The sequence below is a fragment of the Sturnus vulgaris genome, chromosome 3, assembly GCF_052056855.1.
Source record: "Sturnus vulgaris isolate bStuVul1 chromosome 3, bStuVul1.hap1, whole genome shotgun sequence".
In the NCBI taxonomy this organism is placed as follows: Eukaryota; Metazoa; Chordata; class Aves; order Passeriformes; family Sturnidae; genus Sturnus; species Sturnus vulgaris.
In genome coordinates this window covers 43670217-43683831 of record NC_142245.1, presented here as the reverse complement: position 1 = coordinate 43683831, position 13615 = coordinate 43670217, and the positions used below count along the sequence as shown (strand labels likewise).

The 13615-nt window shown below is 36.8% G+C and overlaps 1 protein-coding gene across 2 annotated transcripts in view; it reads left to right on the top strand.

Moving 5' to 3' along the window:
- Positions 1-13615, top strand: part of GALNT2 (polypeptide N-acetylgalactosaminyltransferase 2) — an 87223-nt gene that overhangs the window by 53451 nt on the left and 20157 nt on the right. For both annotated transcript variants that reach the window (XM_014874413.2, XM_088161495.1), the window contains exons 4-8: positions 415-513; positions 1097-1164; positions 2041-2106; positions 5128-5249; positions 11835-11922. In XM_014874413.2, coding sequence (XP_014729899.2) covers positions 415-513; positions 1097-1164; positions 2041-2106; positions 5128-5249; positions 11835-11922 — 443 coding nt within the window. The remainder of the gene's footprint in view (positions 1-414; positions 514-1096; positions 1165-2040; positions 2107-5127; positions 5250-11834; positions 11923-13615) is intronic.

The following is a 13615-nucleotide window of genomic DNA, read 5'->3' as shown; positions in this document are numbered from 1 at the left end:
GAGAAGTGGACACATGCCATTCTAAAAAAGAAACATGTGGTAGCCTGTGAACCTGTGCATTTTCATTGAAAATATGCTTATTTTCTTAGATGTAAAGAATGCTTTTAATGTAAAAGAAGGGCCCAGATTTCATACTCAGCTGCACAAAAGACTTTTGTCATAGTGCAATGATGATGGTCTGTTGACTTTTCCGAACCTGCCCATATCTACCAATGACTTTTTAGCCTTTTGTGTACTAAAACAGCTACCAAAAGTGTCAAGAGTGATTGGTTATGATCTCACTTGAAAACAAGCTATTTAATTCTTTTTAGGCAGCATGTCTATGAGTTCATTAGATAAATACTTTGCAATGAAGGCTGTCTGCCAAGCCTGGGATGTAAAAATGACGTTGAGATGACAAGGTATTTCTTTCAGGTGTCAACGGAAACAATGGCGGATAGACTTGCCAGCCACCAGTGTGGTGATCACCTTTCATAACGAGGCAAGATCTGCTTTGCTTCGAACTGTTGTCAGGTATGCATAAGACAGCCTAAGTCTTCTTTAAGGCCATTCATTTCTGTCAGCTTATGACATGAAAGGGAAGTAATAACCCACTATGTTCTTCTGAGCTATTTGCAGAGGAAAACATAAGTCTTGATTTCATTGAGGTCTTCAGTTCTTACAGCCTGAAATAGTGATGTTAAAAATCCACAAAATAGTGATGCTCACCTTAACTAAAATGCATGAAAGCATGGGACCAATTACCAAATGATGTTTGGAGCCTGGCTGTTTCAAGGCTAGATGCATTCCCAGGTGATCTTTTACTCAAAGATATCTGGAAAAGTTCCATGTTGGCTGTTGTCTGATGCACTCATTTCTGGAGGCTGGAATAGTGGGGGTAGGGGAGGTAGGGAGTCGGGGAGGAAGGAAAACACAAAATTACACATGTGCCTCTTTCCCTGCTTTCTGTAAGAACAGGCCAACAGCTGTTGTTGCAAGTAACACCCTGGGCTAGGTTCTACTGCAGCTTAACCAAGTAACTGCTTTTATGACATTGTTATGGAAAATTAACACTGCTGGAATGTTTTTTTTTTTTTCTTGTTTTGGTCTGTTTCAGTGTCCTTAAAAAAAGTCCATCACATCTTATTAAGGAAATCATACTGGTGGATGACTACAGTAATGATCGTAAGTACTTTTATGGGGTCCCACCTTACTATACTTATTCTGGTAGGATTTCCTCTAGATGCTGATAGGTGATTCAGTTGAGAATAGGACACATTAGCAGACACTCGGCCAAAACCAGGTCTTAACTCTTCCATATCTGTCATTGTGGAAATGTGAAGTCTCTATAAATATTCTTGTCCTTCAACTAACAGGAAATAATAAGAGTGTATCTTTAAAAAGAGCCTTTTCATAGTATGTTATTTTAAGTACAGATAAAACCCATGGTGCTTGCAACAAATATTTTTGTAGTGCTGTTTTAAATGAATGCCTGTCTCCATCAGTCTCTCAGAAAAAATCTTACTGAATCTTAAATGTCAGTGTCTTGTAAGTACTAGGGTATCATGATAGAAGTTTAAACAATTGAACTAGACCTCAGAGTAATATTTCTTAGAAGAAGCTAATGTTTATATTTGCATTAATACTTTTACTAATTCTAGCTTAGCTGAGGTTTGTCTTAATGTTGGCTACAAAGTGAGCTTTCTTATAGACAAAGAAAACAGTTTATTTAAAGTTTTTTCTCTCTATGAAATGTAGAAACTCATTAAAGTAAACATAGAGAAAATAGTTAAATAAAACTATTTCAAGACTGTAAAACTAAGCTAGCTTTAAGTGACGTGATGACAGTAGTAATTTCTTACCCTGGTAATTTTTCTTTATTTCTTGTGAGAAGAGTAACTAATTATGACCACAAACATTTTCACCTAGAAGTTTTTGTTTTTCTTTGAAGATGGCCTCTCTTCTGGTATACCGTGTTGGATGACAAACTGGTTCTTATAACTTGATTTTTTTTTCTATTTTTTTTTTATTTTAAAACTTATCTTTTTGATTTTTTTAAAGCTGATGATGGGGCTCTCTTAGGAAAAATTGAAAAAGTACGGGTTCTTCGAAATGATCGCCGAGAAGGTAGGCTGAATTTTAAGGAAGTAAGATGCAAAGTCCACTATGCTGCCTTATCTGTCAGTTTTCATCGAGTCTTTTAAAGGAACATTCTGCTTTACGTTCCTTTTTGGAAGAGAGATCTTCAATTTATAAATCTTCTAGTAGAAAGAATTTTAAAAAGTATTTGTGCAGGTAAAAACAGTAATTGTGGTTGTTTCCATATTGTTCTGTGCACAATTCCCTATTGTTGGCTTTTATAGTGAGAGCTTCCCTCAGGAATTGCATTTAATCTTCAATCTTTCCTTTCTCTTATCACACCAAATCCTTAGTTAAGCTGCTTCCATTGTACACAAGGTCTCACTGTAAAATGTATTGTGTTTGAAGTGGTGCTACTTAAAAATAGCCTTTTTTTTTTTTTTTTTGCTGATTCTCTTATTAGATATCATTTTATGGATTTAGTTGATGGACAGTCAGACAAACAATTTGCTTTGACTTAAGAGGGTTTGAGCAGCCAGGAAGGCTGGGACCAAGTATGCTGATTTTGCAGAAGCCAGTGTAACAAATTTGTCTTATATTTGTGTTTTCTTCTATGTTGCTTTGTAAATTGTGGTCTTGCATCACTGAGCCCTTCAGTTAGCAGATCACTGACAATGGAGTTTAAGGTATTAGATACAGGCAACTGTTATTCTGCAGCTGTTTGAAATAATAGCTGAGATTTGACAGTTCAAATAGCTGACTGAATTAGCAGATATGGGCTTGCTAATTTTTATAAGCTGTATTTTCTAGACTGCCGGCCTGGTCTGGGGAAGAGCGGGAATCATTAGATTATCAGGAGCTGCAAATGACATGCACAAAACCTGTGTTGTCCCATAATTAAAGTTATTGCAATAACTGATGGGTTCTTAGTGTTTAAATATTCTGTTTGGAATATACTTGTGAACAAAGGCTTATTAGGAAAGCAGGTCTTTTATGACTTGCCATGGTTTCCAAGTTCTGAGCAAGTTAATTTTATTTTTCAGTGTATCACTTGAAGATGTAGATAGCAGTAAGGGAAAAAACAGAATGAAGTAATAAATTTTTGATGTTTGTTTATTTTAGTAATTTTAAATATTAATTTTCAATGCATATACAAATACATGATTATGAATGTTCATCAGTATATCTGAAAATTAAATATAATTTGACAAATCTATTACGTCAGAAAAGAACAACTGTTTGCAGATAGAGTATTAGTTTACTTTGTATCTTTGTGAGATAGAAATTAAAATTTTAGGGAATTGGTGAAATTAACCTATGTTTAGGATGCTAAGAATAGCTCAGTAGTATGAACAATAGAGGGACAGCAGTGTATTTTAAAACAAAAGTTGAAGTAAAGAGATGGTGTCAGTGGAGGGAATGACATTAATTGCCTTTCTTTCAGAAATAAATATTAGTAGCTTTTAGTCTCATCTGTAGTACCAGAATTTGTTATGGGAGCTCAGTGTGTTTGAGGGTGTGGTAGTCTACAGAATAAATGTTCAGTGGAACATTTTCAGCTCTATTAGTAGTAAACCTGAATGTGATTATGGAGGACTCAATGACCAAAGTGCTCACCTCCATCACCTCCATTTTTGCCACTAACTCTGAAATTAGAAACACTATTGTGAGTTTTCTATAGAATTAGAGTAAGACAGTAGGTTCTATAACAATGTTATTTAGACATAATAAGCTCTGAGGGAAGGAATTGAGAAGTTAAAAAAAAAAGGTGTAGCCATAGTGTTTGAGGAATGGTTTGATGTGGAAAAACTGAACAGATTACATTTAAAGGCTGAAATTAAGGCAACAGCACTAAGTCAGTGAGGTACAGTTAGATGTCAGTGTGCCACAGATAAAATGCAAAATGTTGGAGAGCTATAGCACAGTGAGTATCTGGAACTGTGATCACACTTGAAATAAGAGATAAGAAAAGGATCTTGATGGGGCTGTTATTGAATTTTGGTCAGAACAAACAAGCTTTTCCTCTTTAGCATCTTGTATTCTGTTGGCATAGTCATATTTTGTATATTTATTTTGTAAAGGGTGCAGTAAGTAACAGGCTCGACTCTTTTGCAGTATTTCAGTTGGGGGGAGAAAATGCCCTAACAAACCAGGACAGATTTAGTGGGAAACAATGAAGAAAGAAAAAGAAAAAAAACAAAATTAGACTTGGCTTTAGCCTCATGTGACAGAAATCCATAAACTTTTGAATAGTATTAGCTAAAAGTAGGTAGGAAATATGCAAAGGAATGGGAGGAAGTTTGCTATGTGTATATATATAGCAAGGGACTTTAAGGAATGGTGAGGTCATCCAGTGAACAAATAGTAGAAGGGAAGGAAGGAAAGGAGCAGGGTAAATCAGTGAGGATATCTGTGTAATTGAGACACAGAAGAGAAGAACCTTTGGTTTTGACAGAAGCTTCTGCCTAAAGATACCTATTCAAAACAGATGAAGCCCAAACAAACTGCAAAACAAGAGAATTGCTGTAATCACAGAGGAAAGACAAATGGGTTGATGTATGGCTCTCAGATGGGAATTAATGAAGTAGGGTTATTTCTTGAAGTTCATAGAAGAATATACAGACTCTGGTAAGGACTAAGATGGGGAGTGGCAAAAAGGGGTGGAGAGGATAAGTTAATGATGGTGCTTTCCTCAGTTGCATAGCAGAACTCTAGGAGACAATCTTGTTTTCAGGGCCAATCTTAAGTAAGATTTATCGGTGTAAATACCAGTTACAGTAATGCAGACCCATCTGTACTCATGTATCACTTGTTTTGAAAAGGTACTTTGCTGCTTCTGCTAAATCAGAAGGAAACCTGTAGAGTACAGTAGGTTGAGTACTTGCAGGCTGTTTGGTGTGAAGTAATTTCACTGAATTCTTAACTAGAATCTGCTTTTGATAATGGAGCTTGTGTATTTGCCCTGTCTGAGTAATCTAACTAATTACTAACTTGGAATGCAATAGTTTCTCACTACTGTTGATTGTTTTCCCCAGGATGTAATTAAAACTTTGTATCTTTACTTCTCAGGCCTGATGCGCTCCCGTGTCAGAGGGGCAGATGCAGCACAAGCCAAAGTGTTGACCTTCCTGGATAGTCACTGTGAGTGCAATGAACACTGGCTGGAACCACTTTTGGAAAGAGTAGCTGAGGTTAGTAATGAGTTATAAAGTAATTTCCTGAAGAAGCAGCTTTTAAATTTTAAAGCCATCTGGTTTATACTAGATTAATTTTTATTCATTTTCCTAAGGAAGCTCTTTTGCTGATTTAAGGTGATGGAGATGATTAGAGTGTTCTGTGATTAAAACATATTTTTGTTCATTTAATCTGTGAACACAGGAACATAAAATCTGAATATTTTTTATTATCTTTGCAAGTAATTTAAATATATGCTTCCTTGGTTTTTTGGCGACTGCCTCAGTAAGCTGAAAATCTTAGAGCAAAGTGTGATTCTCCTGTACCAGTATCATCTTGGTGTGATTCAGTCTACCTGAATCTTTATGCCTCATTAAGATTCAGTGTGATAATAGGAGAGAGGATGACTTGTGAAACAAAATTCGCATGGAAACTAGCAGGAACTAGAGGCTCTCAGCATCTATGAGAATGATGCTTAGTCTGTGTCCTGGAAAAGCAATTGAGAGGATTGAGAGTGAAACTGTACTGTTTTCTCCAGGGATTGGTTGTACTTGTTAACTTGCTCTGGAAGAACTCAGTTGAAGTGGAAATTGAATGAAGTGTGATTCTATAAAAGCATTGAGAAACACTCAAGACAACAGAGTTTTTATTCTTTCTTAATTGCATTCCCTTTCTGGAAAGCCAGTCTTCCAGGAAAGGTTTGGTTCCAAAATGCTTCTGATCATAATAGTTTTGCTAAGCTACTCTGCTTGGTTAATGCCCAGTTCTTCACTTATCCACATTATGCTTTCCTTTGCATACTCCAAAAAACAGAAAGGGGGAGAAAAAAGGAAGTAAACCCCATATTCTCAGTATGTCAATGACAAAGCTATCAACTGATGACTGATTTTTCTTTATTCTGTTTGGTTCCATGATGCTTTTAGAATCATAAAATCATATAGGTTGGAAATTACATTTAAGATCAGAGTCCAACTGTTACCCAAACACCTGCCAAGCCCAATATTGAACCATGTTCCTGAAGTGCCACATCCACACATCTCTTAAATACCTCCAGGGATGGTGACCCTTCCACTTCCCTGGGCAGTCTGTTCCAATGCTTGACCGTTCTTTCAGTGAAGAAATTTTACCTAATACCCAATCCAAACCTCTGTGATGTAGCTTGAGGCTATTTCCTCTTTCCTATGCTTGTTACTTGTAAGAAGAGATTGATCCCCACCTTCCTACAACCTTCTGTGAGGTAGTTGTACAGAGTCATAAGCTCTGCCCTGAGCCTACTTTCTCCAGGCTGAACAGCCTCAGCTCGTCCTCAAAAGGCTTGTGTTCCAGACCCTTCATAGCTCCTAGTTACTCTTCTCTGGACACACTCCAGTACCTCCATGTCTTTCTTGGAGTGAGGAGCCCAGAACAGGACACAGGATTTGGGGTGTGGCCCCAGTGGTGCTGAATACAAAGGGAAGGTCACTGCCTTGGTCCTGCTTGCCACACTGTTGCCCATCCAGGCCAGGATGCCATTGACATTCTTGGCCACCTGGGTGCACGCTGGGTCATGTTCAGCTGCTGTCAATCAGCATCCCCAAACCGTCACATGAAATTGTGACCTGAGTGCAGAACCTTTGTCTTATTGAACCTCATACATTTGGCCATAGCCTGTTATATTTACTGGGTGTTCGAGAATTACTGCAAGTTGCCCAAGACACATCAGCAGTTGAAATCCTGTTTTGGAGTAGAAATAACTAATCAGCTCAAACCTGAACACTGTTAAAGTACCTAGAGCCTACAAAGCCCTTGAGCATGAGTACCATAGCACTTCCTTTTATTTTTGTAGCCACCTAAAGTGTTGCAGCCTCAGAAGGGTTGGGAGAATTTCTCTGTAATTATTAACTAGGAAAATAAACCTGAAGGCATTAAATATATCTCTAAAAGTGGAGAATGCTTGCAGCTACAGAACTAAAGAATCCAGGACATGGGAACATTTTCAGGCCTTTTGTGTAAACTGAAGCATCTATTCATTCAAGAAATAAGAAGAAAAGTGGTAGTTTTGGTCAGCAAAACCCTGCATTTGGTAAGACAGTTACTTAGTCATTTTCCTGTTTCTCTTCTGTATGACTTTTTGCAGGGCATACTCATTTATTTTTCTGAAACTGATACGGAATTTGAAAAAGTGTTACCTTTTCATTTGTAACAGAACGTAAAACCTCTTATTAAATTGCTGGCAATTTTGTGAAGATCCAGCATTGCATGGAGTGTATCAGGCTGGAGAAGCTGGTGCATATTTTGCTTTTTGCAGCAGCTACTTTATACATAGTTATAGATCCTTCAAAACTTGCTCCTTCCAATTGTCACCATAGTACACACTAATTGTGTGCCACTGAATAGTTTTCAGCTGTATGAATATATTTCTCTATTCTTAAAAGATTGATGTACTGTTAAATAAATAATGAATATAGAATTCCATTTAACTGTCATCTACAAAGATTCCCAGCCAACAGGTATGGAGTTTAAAAAAGCAGCTTTTAAGCTTTCTGGTTGTTCAAATAATTAAGGCCGGGTTAGTGTTTATATATTGTGTATGACAGCTCTTTGTTATTTTAAATGGATTAATTCTGCTCACAGGGCAGACAGCATATGTTAGTTGATATTAATTGGCAGCATTTTTGATAGTTGCAGTGACAAGAAGCTGAATAGACGTGAACTCCTTTCTGTTCTGGCCTCACTGGTAACTTTTTTCAGGTCAGGGCTCCTGTTCATTAATACTGTGTTTCTGATATGCGGCTGCATCTATTATGTATCTAGTGGAAAGTGTGTTTTGTTCTTCCTTTTTTTCCTTTCTGTTTCAGAATTGCTCACTTGGCATTTATTCCTGTTGGAATTTTGGGAGATCATTTGTGTATGTTACAGTATAAGAATTTACTTCCAAGAAACAGTCTGAATCAAGTCAGTTCTGCAGTACTCTATCTAATGTGCTATAACCACTTTAGAAAGCTCTGCCTCTGACACTTGAGCTATCAGGCTTTCCTCCTGAATTGAAGCATGATCCATCCCACAGTTTTCTTCTTTAAGATGGTCTCCTAGTAAGAATATCTTCCTTTTTTCAGGACTCATGTTTGCTTAGCATTCTGGAGGGGGTCTGACTCTGCTAGGGACTTTTCTATCAAGCAATTTGAGCAAAAGCTTAATGCAGAAGCAACATACACACAAGGTGACCACTTAAGAGTTCAAAATGTGTACAGACACTGGTGTAACCTGGAGCAGGTATATCTTTTCTGTTTCCTAGAGAGTGGCTTTCTGCTTGATTCTTAAGGCTACCTTTTATGCCCTCTAGTTTTTTTTTTTTTTTGGTGTGTATATGATTAAATGAGGACACAGTGGAGGCTAACCCTTTGATTCCCTGAAAATGTCAGCCTAGTAGTAAGTATACATGGTCCTGAAAACATCTACTAGTGATTTCATGGGCACTCATCTACTTAGCTTTTTCCATTTCAAATTTATAAACATTTTGACATTCTGTTCTTAGAATTCAGCAGTTGTATGAAAAAAAAATTGAAATATTCTGATGCAGGACTGAACTAATCTGTTTTCATAGCATAGCAGTAAATCCTCTATCACATTTAGGAAGATATTTTTAAACAAATAAGATCTTAACAGGAAGAAATAACTAAGATTAAGAAGTGAGGTGTGGTTTGCTTTTTCATGTCTGTCTCAGATTTTTTGACTTTGAGTGAGTCAACTTTTAACTGACACAATGCTAAAAGGAAAATATTTATATCCTCTCTTAAAAGTGTTGTGAAAAAAAGGTGTTTAATCTTTGAAGTGACTTGAGACTTTTAGAAGGAGAAAGCAATGCATGCAGAAGCTCGAGGATAATTTCTCATGGTTTATGAGAACAATATATAAGGTCTGACTTTCTAGAGTATTCATATCTTCCTTATAAATTGTCAAGATGAAATAGTTTGCTACAAATTTTCAGATGCTAGAGACTTGCAGTGTTCGTAGGCTATTTCTTTTCATTATCTTCACTAAGAAGTACATGGCTTTCCGGTTGTGCCTTCCATTAGAAGGCAAAAGCTTTTCTATGTTAAATTGTCTTAAAGCAAGGTACTTATTTATCCATGGTGTGATTAAAGAGAGAGCTGCTTTTTAATCTTTTAAATGAGTGAACTCTGTAATTTGGAGACCCAGAAGCTCTTTTTTAGCAGTCTCTGCATTAACAACTTTCTAATGTTCTGAAAAGCATCACCTTAAGAATGTAAAAAGCTTTTTTTCTGCTTTGCTACTGAGCAAATCCTGTAATTTCAAGTCAGCAGTGTGGGGGTTATACATCAGACTGAATGCACATGGCCTGGGTATTTGGCTGTCAGAGGAACAACTGGGAGCTGTTTAAATGTTAGGTGTAGCAAGTGGCATTAGTGTGGTGTTGCACTGATATTGATAGAAATAATCAGATCAGCAGTAAAAGCCTGAGGAAATTCCAGATGTATAGAGACAATATACTACCTGCTTATGCAGCTCAGTGGAGATAAGCTGAAGCCTAAATGAAACTCTGCCTAATGTGACACCTGATAACTTGGGCAGCTTTTATGACTGGGTTCAACCTGGCCAAGTAGAACCATGTGAAAAAAACCAAATCTTCTTCAAAAATGCTTTTAGAGAGGGGCATAGATGTATAAGAGGTCTCCATTTTAGCTAAGGAATAAATGAGAAAAAAAGGATGTTTTAATTTTTGTATTTTATGCTCATAGATATACTGTGAATAACTGGACAGGCTCAATATCTTCCGTCTCATCAGCCTTTACTTAAGGGAGTTTCCTAATTCTATCACTATATATAGAATGCCTAAAATAAGGGCATGGGTACATGTAAAGCACTTCAGTGGTGTAGGAAGGTGTACGCACACACATAGAGGACTTTGCAGTGAAGGTGCAGTAAATTGTACTTGGGAGGCAATTACAACACAGCTAGCAAAACTGTGCCTTGCTTGCCATTGCAAACATGGGCTTGAGGCTACCACTAGCAGAAAAAGGAGCTAAAGATGTGATGGATGGGGGAATATGGCAGGTTGGACTTTTTGTTTGAATTTCTAGTTTGCTTTAGACCAAAAGACTTAATTCTTAGTAGCAGACCAGATTAGATGTTCTATTACATTTGTCATAAAAGCAGGTTTTGAGATGGGTGGCATAGTTGCAGTGATAGTAAAGGGAATGTAAAAAGCAATGTGTCTTCAGCTTTTTGCTTAGTCTTCAGCTTGAATTCTCTTGGGTTTGCTTGAATTCTTCTTTTGGATGATACAGAATTTAATGACCTTTTGCTCACCCAGGCACATGACCTAGTAAATGCCATTTAAGTAATTAGGGCTTATTAAAAATCAGCAGAGAATGAATAGTTGAGGTACAAGAAAAGAAAATGGGTGTTAAAAGTTCTTATTGGACCAAACAAAGCATTTGTCTAAGCTGCTTTTAAGTCTCTTCTTATGAGCTCAAGCTATTCTCATACTAATTTGGTTCCAGTCTATTCTGTATAATACTGATTAGCAAGGCAGATACATTGCTTGAACCACTGTTTAGAATATGTGTTGTTGTTTCAAGACATAAAGTAAATTCCTAAAATGGAGGTGTTTAGGTTGCATTTTTTTTTAACCATGAGAACAGTTTCTCTATAACAGGAGTTAACCAAAGTATCTCCTGTTTGTTTGAAACATTTATTTTCACAGATTTGATGATACGCTGTTCTGAAGTTCTGTTCTCAGAATGATGTTAAATTGTGCAGCTCAAAACTTTTGTTCTGAATTCAAGCAAAGAATGGAGACAAACTGGTTTAACCATGATGCTGCATTTCTAACATTAGATTAGTCTTATTTTAGAACACTGAGGTCTTGTGATACTACTGGATGATGCATGTGGATTTTTGTTCTTAAACTATTTTGGCAAAAACATCAGCTAAAATAATTAACATTGCTCAGAATAGAATACGAGGCCATGGATGGACAGAAGACTGTAGTTATCTGTACCACTGGAATCTTGGCTGCTGGAGATTAATGGCATTCATGAATTTGAGGTGCTTTTTAGGTTCACTTTCCTATCTGATTATCTGTTATTGAAGTGTGATTCTTCTAGTGTAGAATGGGTTGGCAGTAACCTAAGACTTTTCTGATTGCAGAGAGGCCTAAGTGTCCCTTAAAGGTGGAAATAATGAGACTGTAGTTCACTGCATGACTGGAGACTTGCTGTGGAAAATATGAATTGCCTGGATGCTTTTCTTTGCTTTGCGTTTAAAAGTAAGAATGGAAGGGCTGTTTGCTTGACTGCCTTTAGAACCATAAGTTTGTTGCCCTCTTCAAGAGCAAGTCAGAAGAGGGGGATTACCGAATAAAAGTAGCCTAGAATAGAAAGAGGATTTCCAGTCATATCCTATGGTTTCTGCTCTCTGAAGCAGTGCTGAGCAGTGCTATTCACAGCATGGGCTCTTCAGCGCTGTAAGTGGAAGTAGGGGGAGAGCTGGGGAGACATGCTAATGAAATCCTGCTGAACTGTTCAACATCACATCCTGCCTGAATCTTTATATATTGATTTCATTATTTCAATATTACTTTCTAACATTTATTTTAGGACAAGACCAGAGTTGTGTCTCCTATTATTGATGTAATTAATATGGACAACTTCCAGTACGTGGGGGCGTCAGCTGATTTAAAAGGCGGTATGTACCTGTACTGGAATACAGACTTTAGAAAAACCCATCAAGAATTAAAGCTCATAATCACTGCAGTTGTGGAATGGGCAATTAACATACTGTTCTTCCCTTTCATAGATCTAGTTTCAAGTTCTGTAGGTTACTTGCTTCTTGGCTTGGATTTTAATTGGCCTTGTTATTCTCTGCTTTAAAAGTTCATCTTTATTATACTAATTCTTTTAAGTTTATGCTGCCTTTTACCAATATGCAACACTTGCTCCAAGGTTTGTAGGGTTGTGTAAATGTGTCAGAAAAAGCTAATAGCCAGAGCTTATGGTTCTCTTTTTAGATAATGCAGGCTTTAATTGCTCACTAGTTTAGAAGCCCATCAACAATGCAGTGTCTATGAGGTTTTTTTCAAGATGCTGGTTTGCTTAAAAAAATTAAACTCTTCTGAATAAAGAAAATGTTTATTAGCCATGATCTGTAATTGTGAAAACGCTCATATACCACCATGAAAATTTGTAGTGTTTCTATCTTTGCCATTGAGAAAATCCTCTGTTAAATTGAGAAGTACTACAATTTCAATATGTGTAGGTAATGTAACGTATTGACAGTAAAGAGCAAAAATACTTTTGAAGCCCTAAATAAGCATAAATTTAAAAAATTCTTCTCAGCTTCTTTCTCAAAGAAGGAGAGGGCAACTAAACTCCTTACTTATTACATACTTTTAAAACTTCTTCCAGTGCTAACAAGAATCTAATATTTAAAATAGTGGTTCTCTACCCACTTACCCCCCTTTTTTAAACAATTATTTTCCTACAACCCTGGAAACTCAACTGTCTGCATAAAAAGTGTAAGGTGAGCCACGATATAAAAATTGAAGTGCTGTTCTCATGATGTCCCATCTTTTATGAGTGGACTTTGAGTTAGGAAGGAAAGAACAGTTTCCAATCTATTATTTTAGGTTCTAGTCTCTAAGTGGTCACCTAGGTTGTTGCAGTGAACTAAAATAAAAGCAGTATTCCCATAATGTTGCATATTATGCAAATAGAATGTCACAAGTTCACCAGTGATCTGGAGGTGAGAGTTTCTATATCCTTTTAATTAATGTTTTGAAATGACACCTATGGTGCATATATTCACAGTGTGCTAATGTGTAGTTCTGTGCTATTGTGTATGCCAGCATTATTAAACCTTAAGGCTTTTACCCAATCTATTCATTAAATATTAACTACATAAATCCCTATACCATTATGTGGCTTTTATTGTTGTCTGCAGGAGGAGGAGGAATTCTTTCTTTGAAACCTTAGATTGGTTGCTGCTGGGTTCATGCGAAATTTTTCTTAGTTAAGTGGGAGAGGATTGAGAAATTGTTTCACTTGCTACTGCCCTTCATGCTTTATCTTTGAATCTACATTTCCCAATTCATTCATTTATCTATTACTTTTTAGTGTTCACGTTTTCCCTTTGTACACAATCAGAGATTAGGTTTTTCATTTTTTAAGGTGCACAAAGCCTACGTGCTTCTGATTGAGGAGTGAGAAATTATTTTTTTAAGGTTAATAGAAATTTTGCACATAGTAGTGTGCCAAGTTATTTGAGGGTCAGTTGAAATATGAATAATATCTTTCTTGTCAGTTCCCAAAAGATGGATTGCCATGTTAGAGGCACTACAGCATCTGGCACCACAGGACACTTTCACTGGGAAATGGAACTA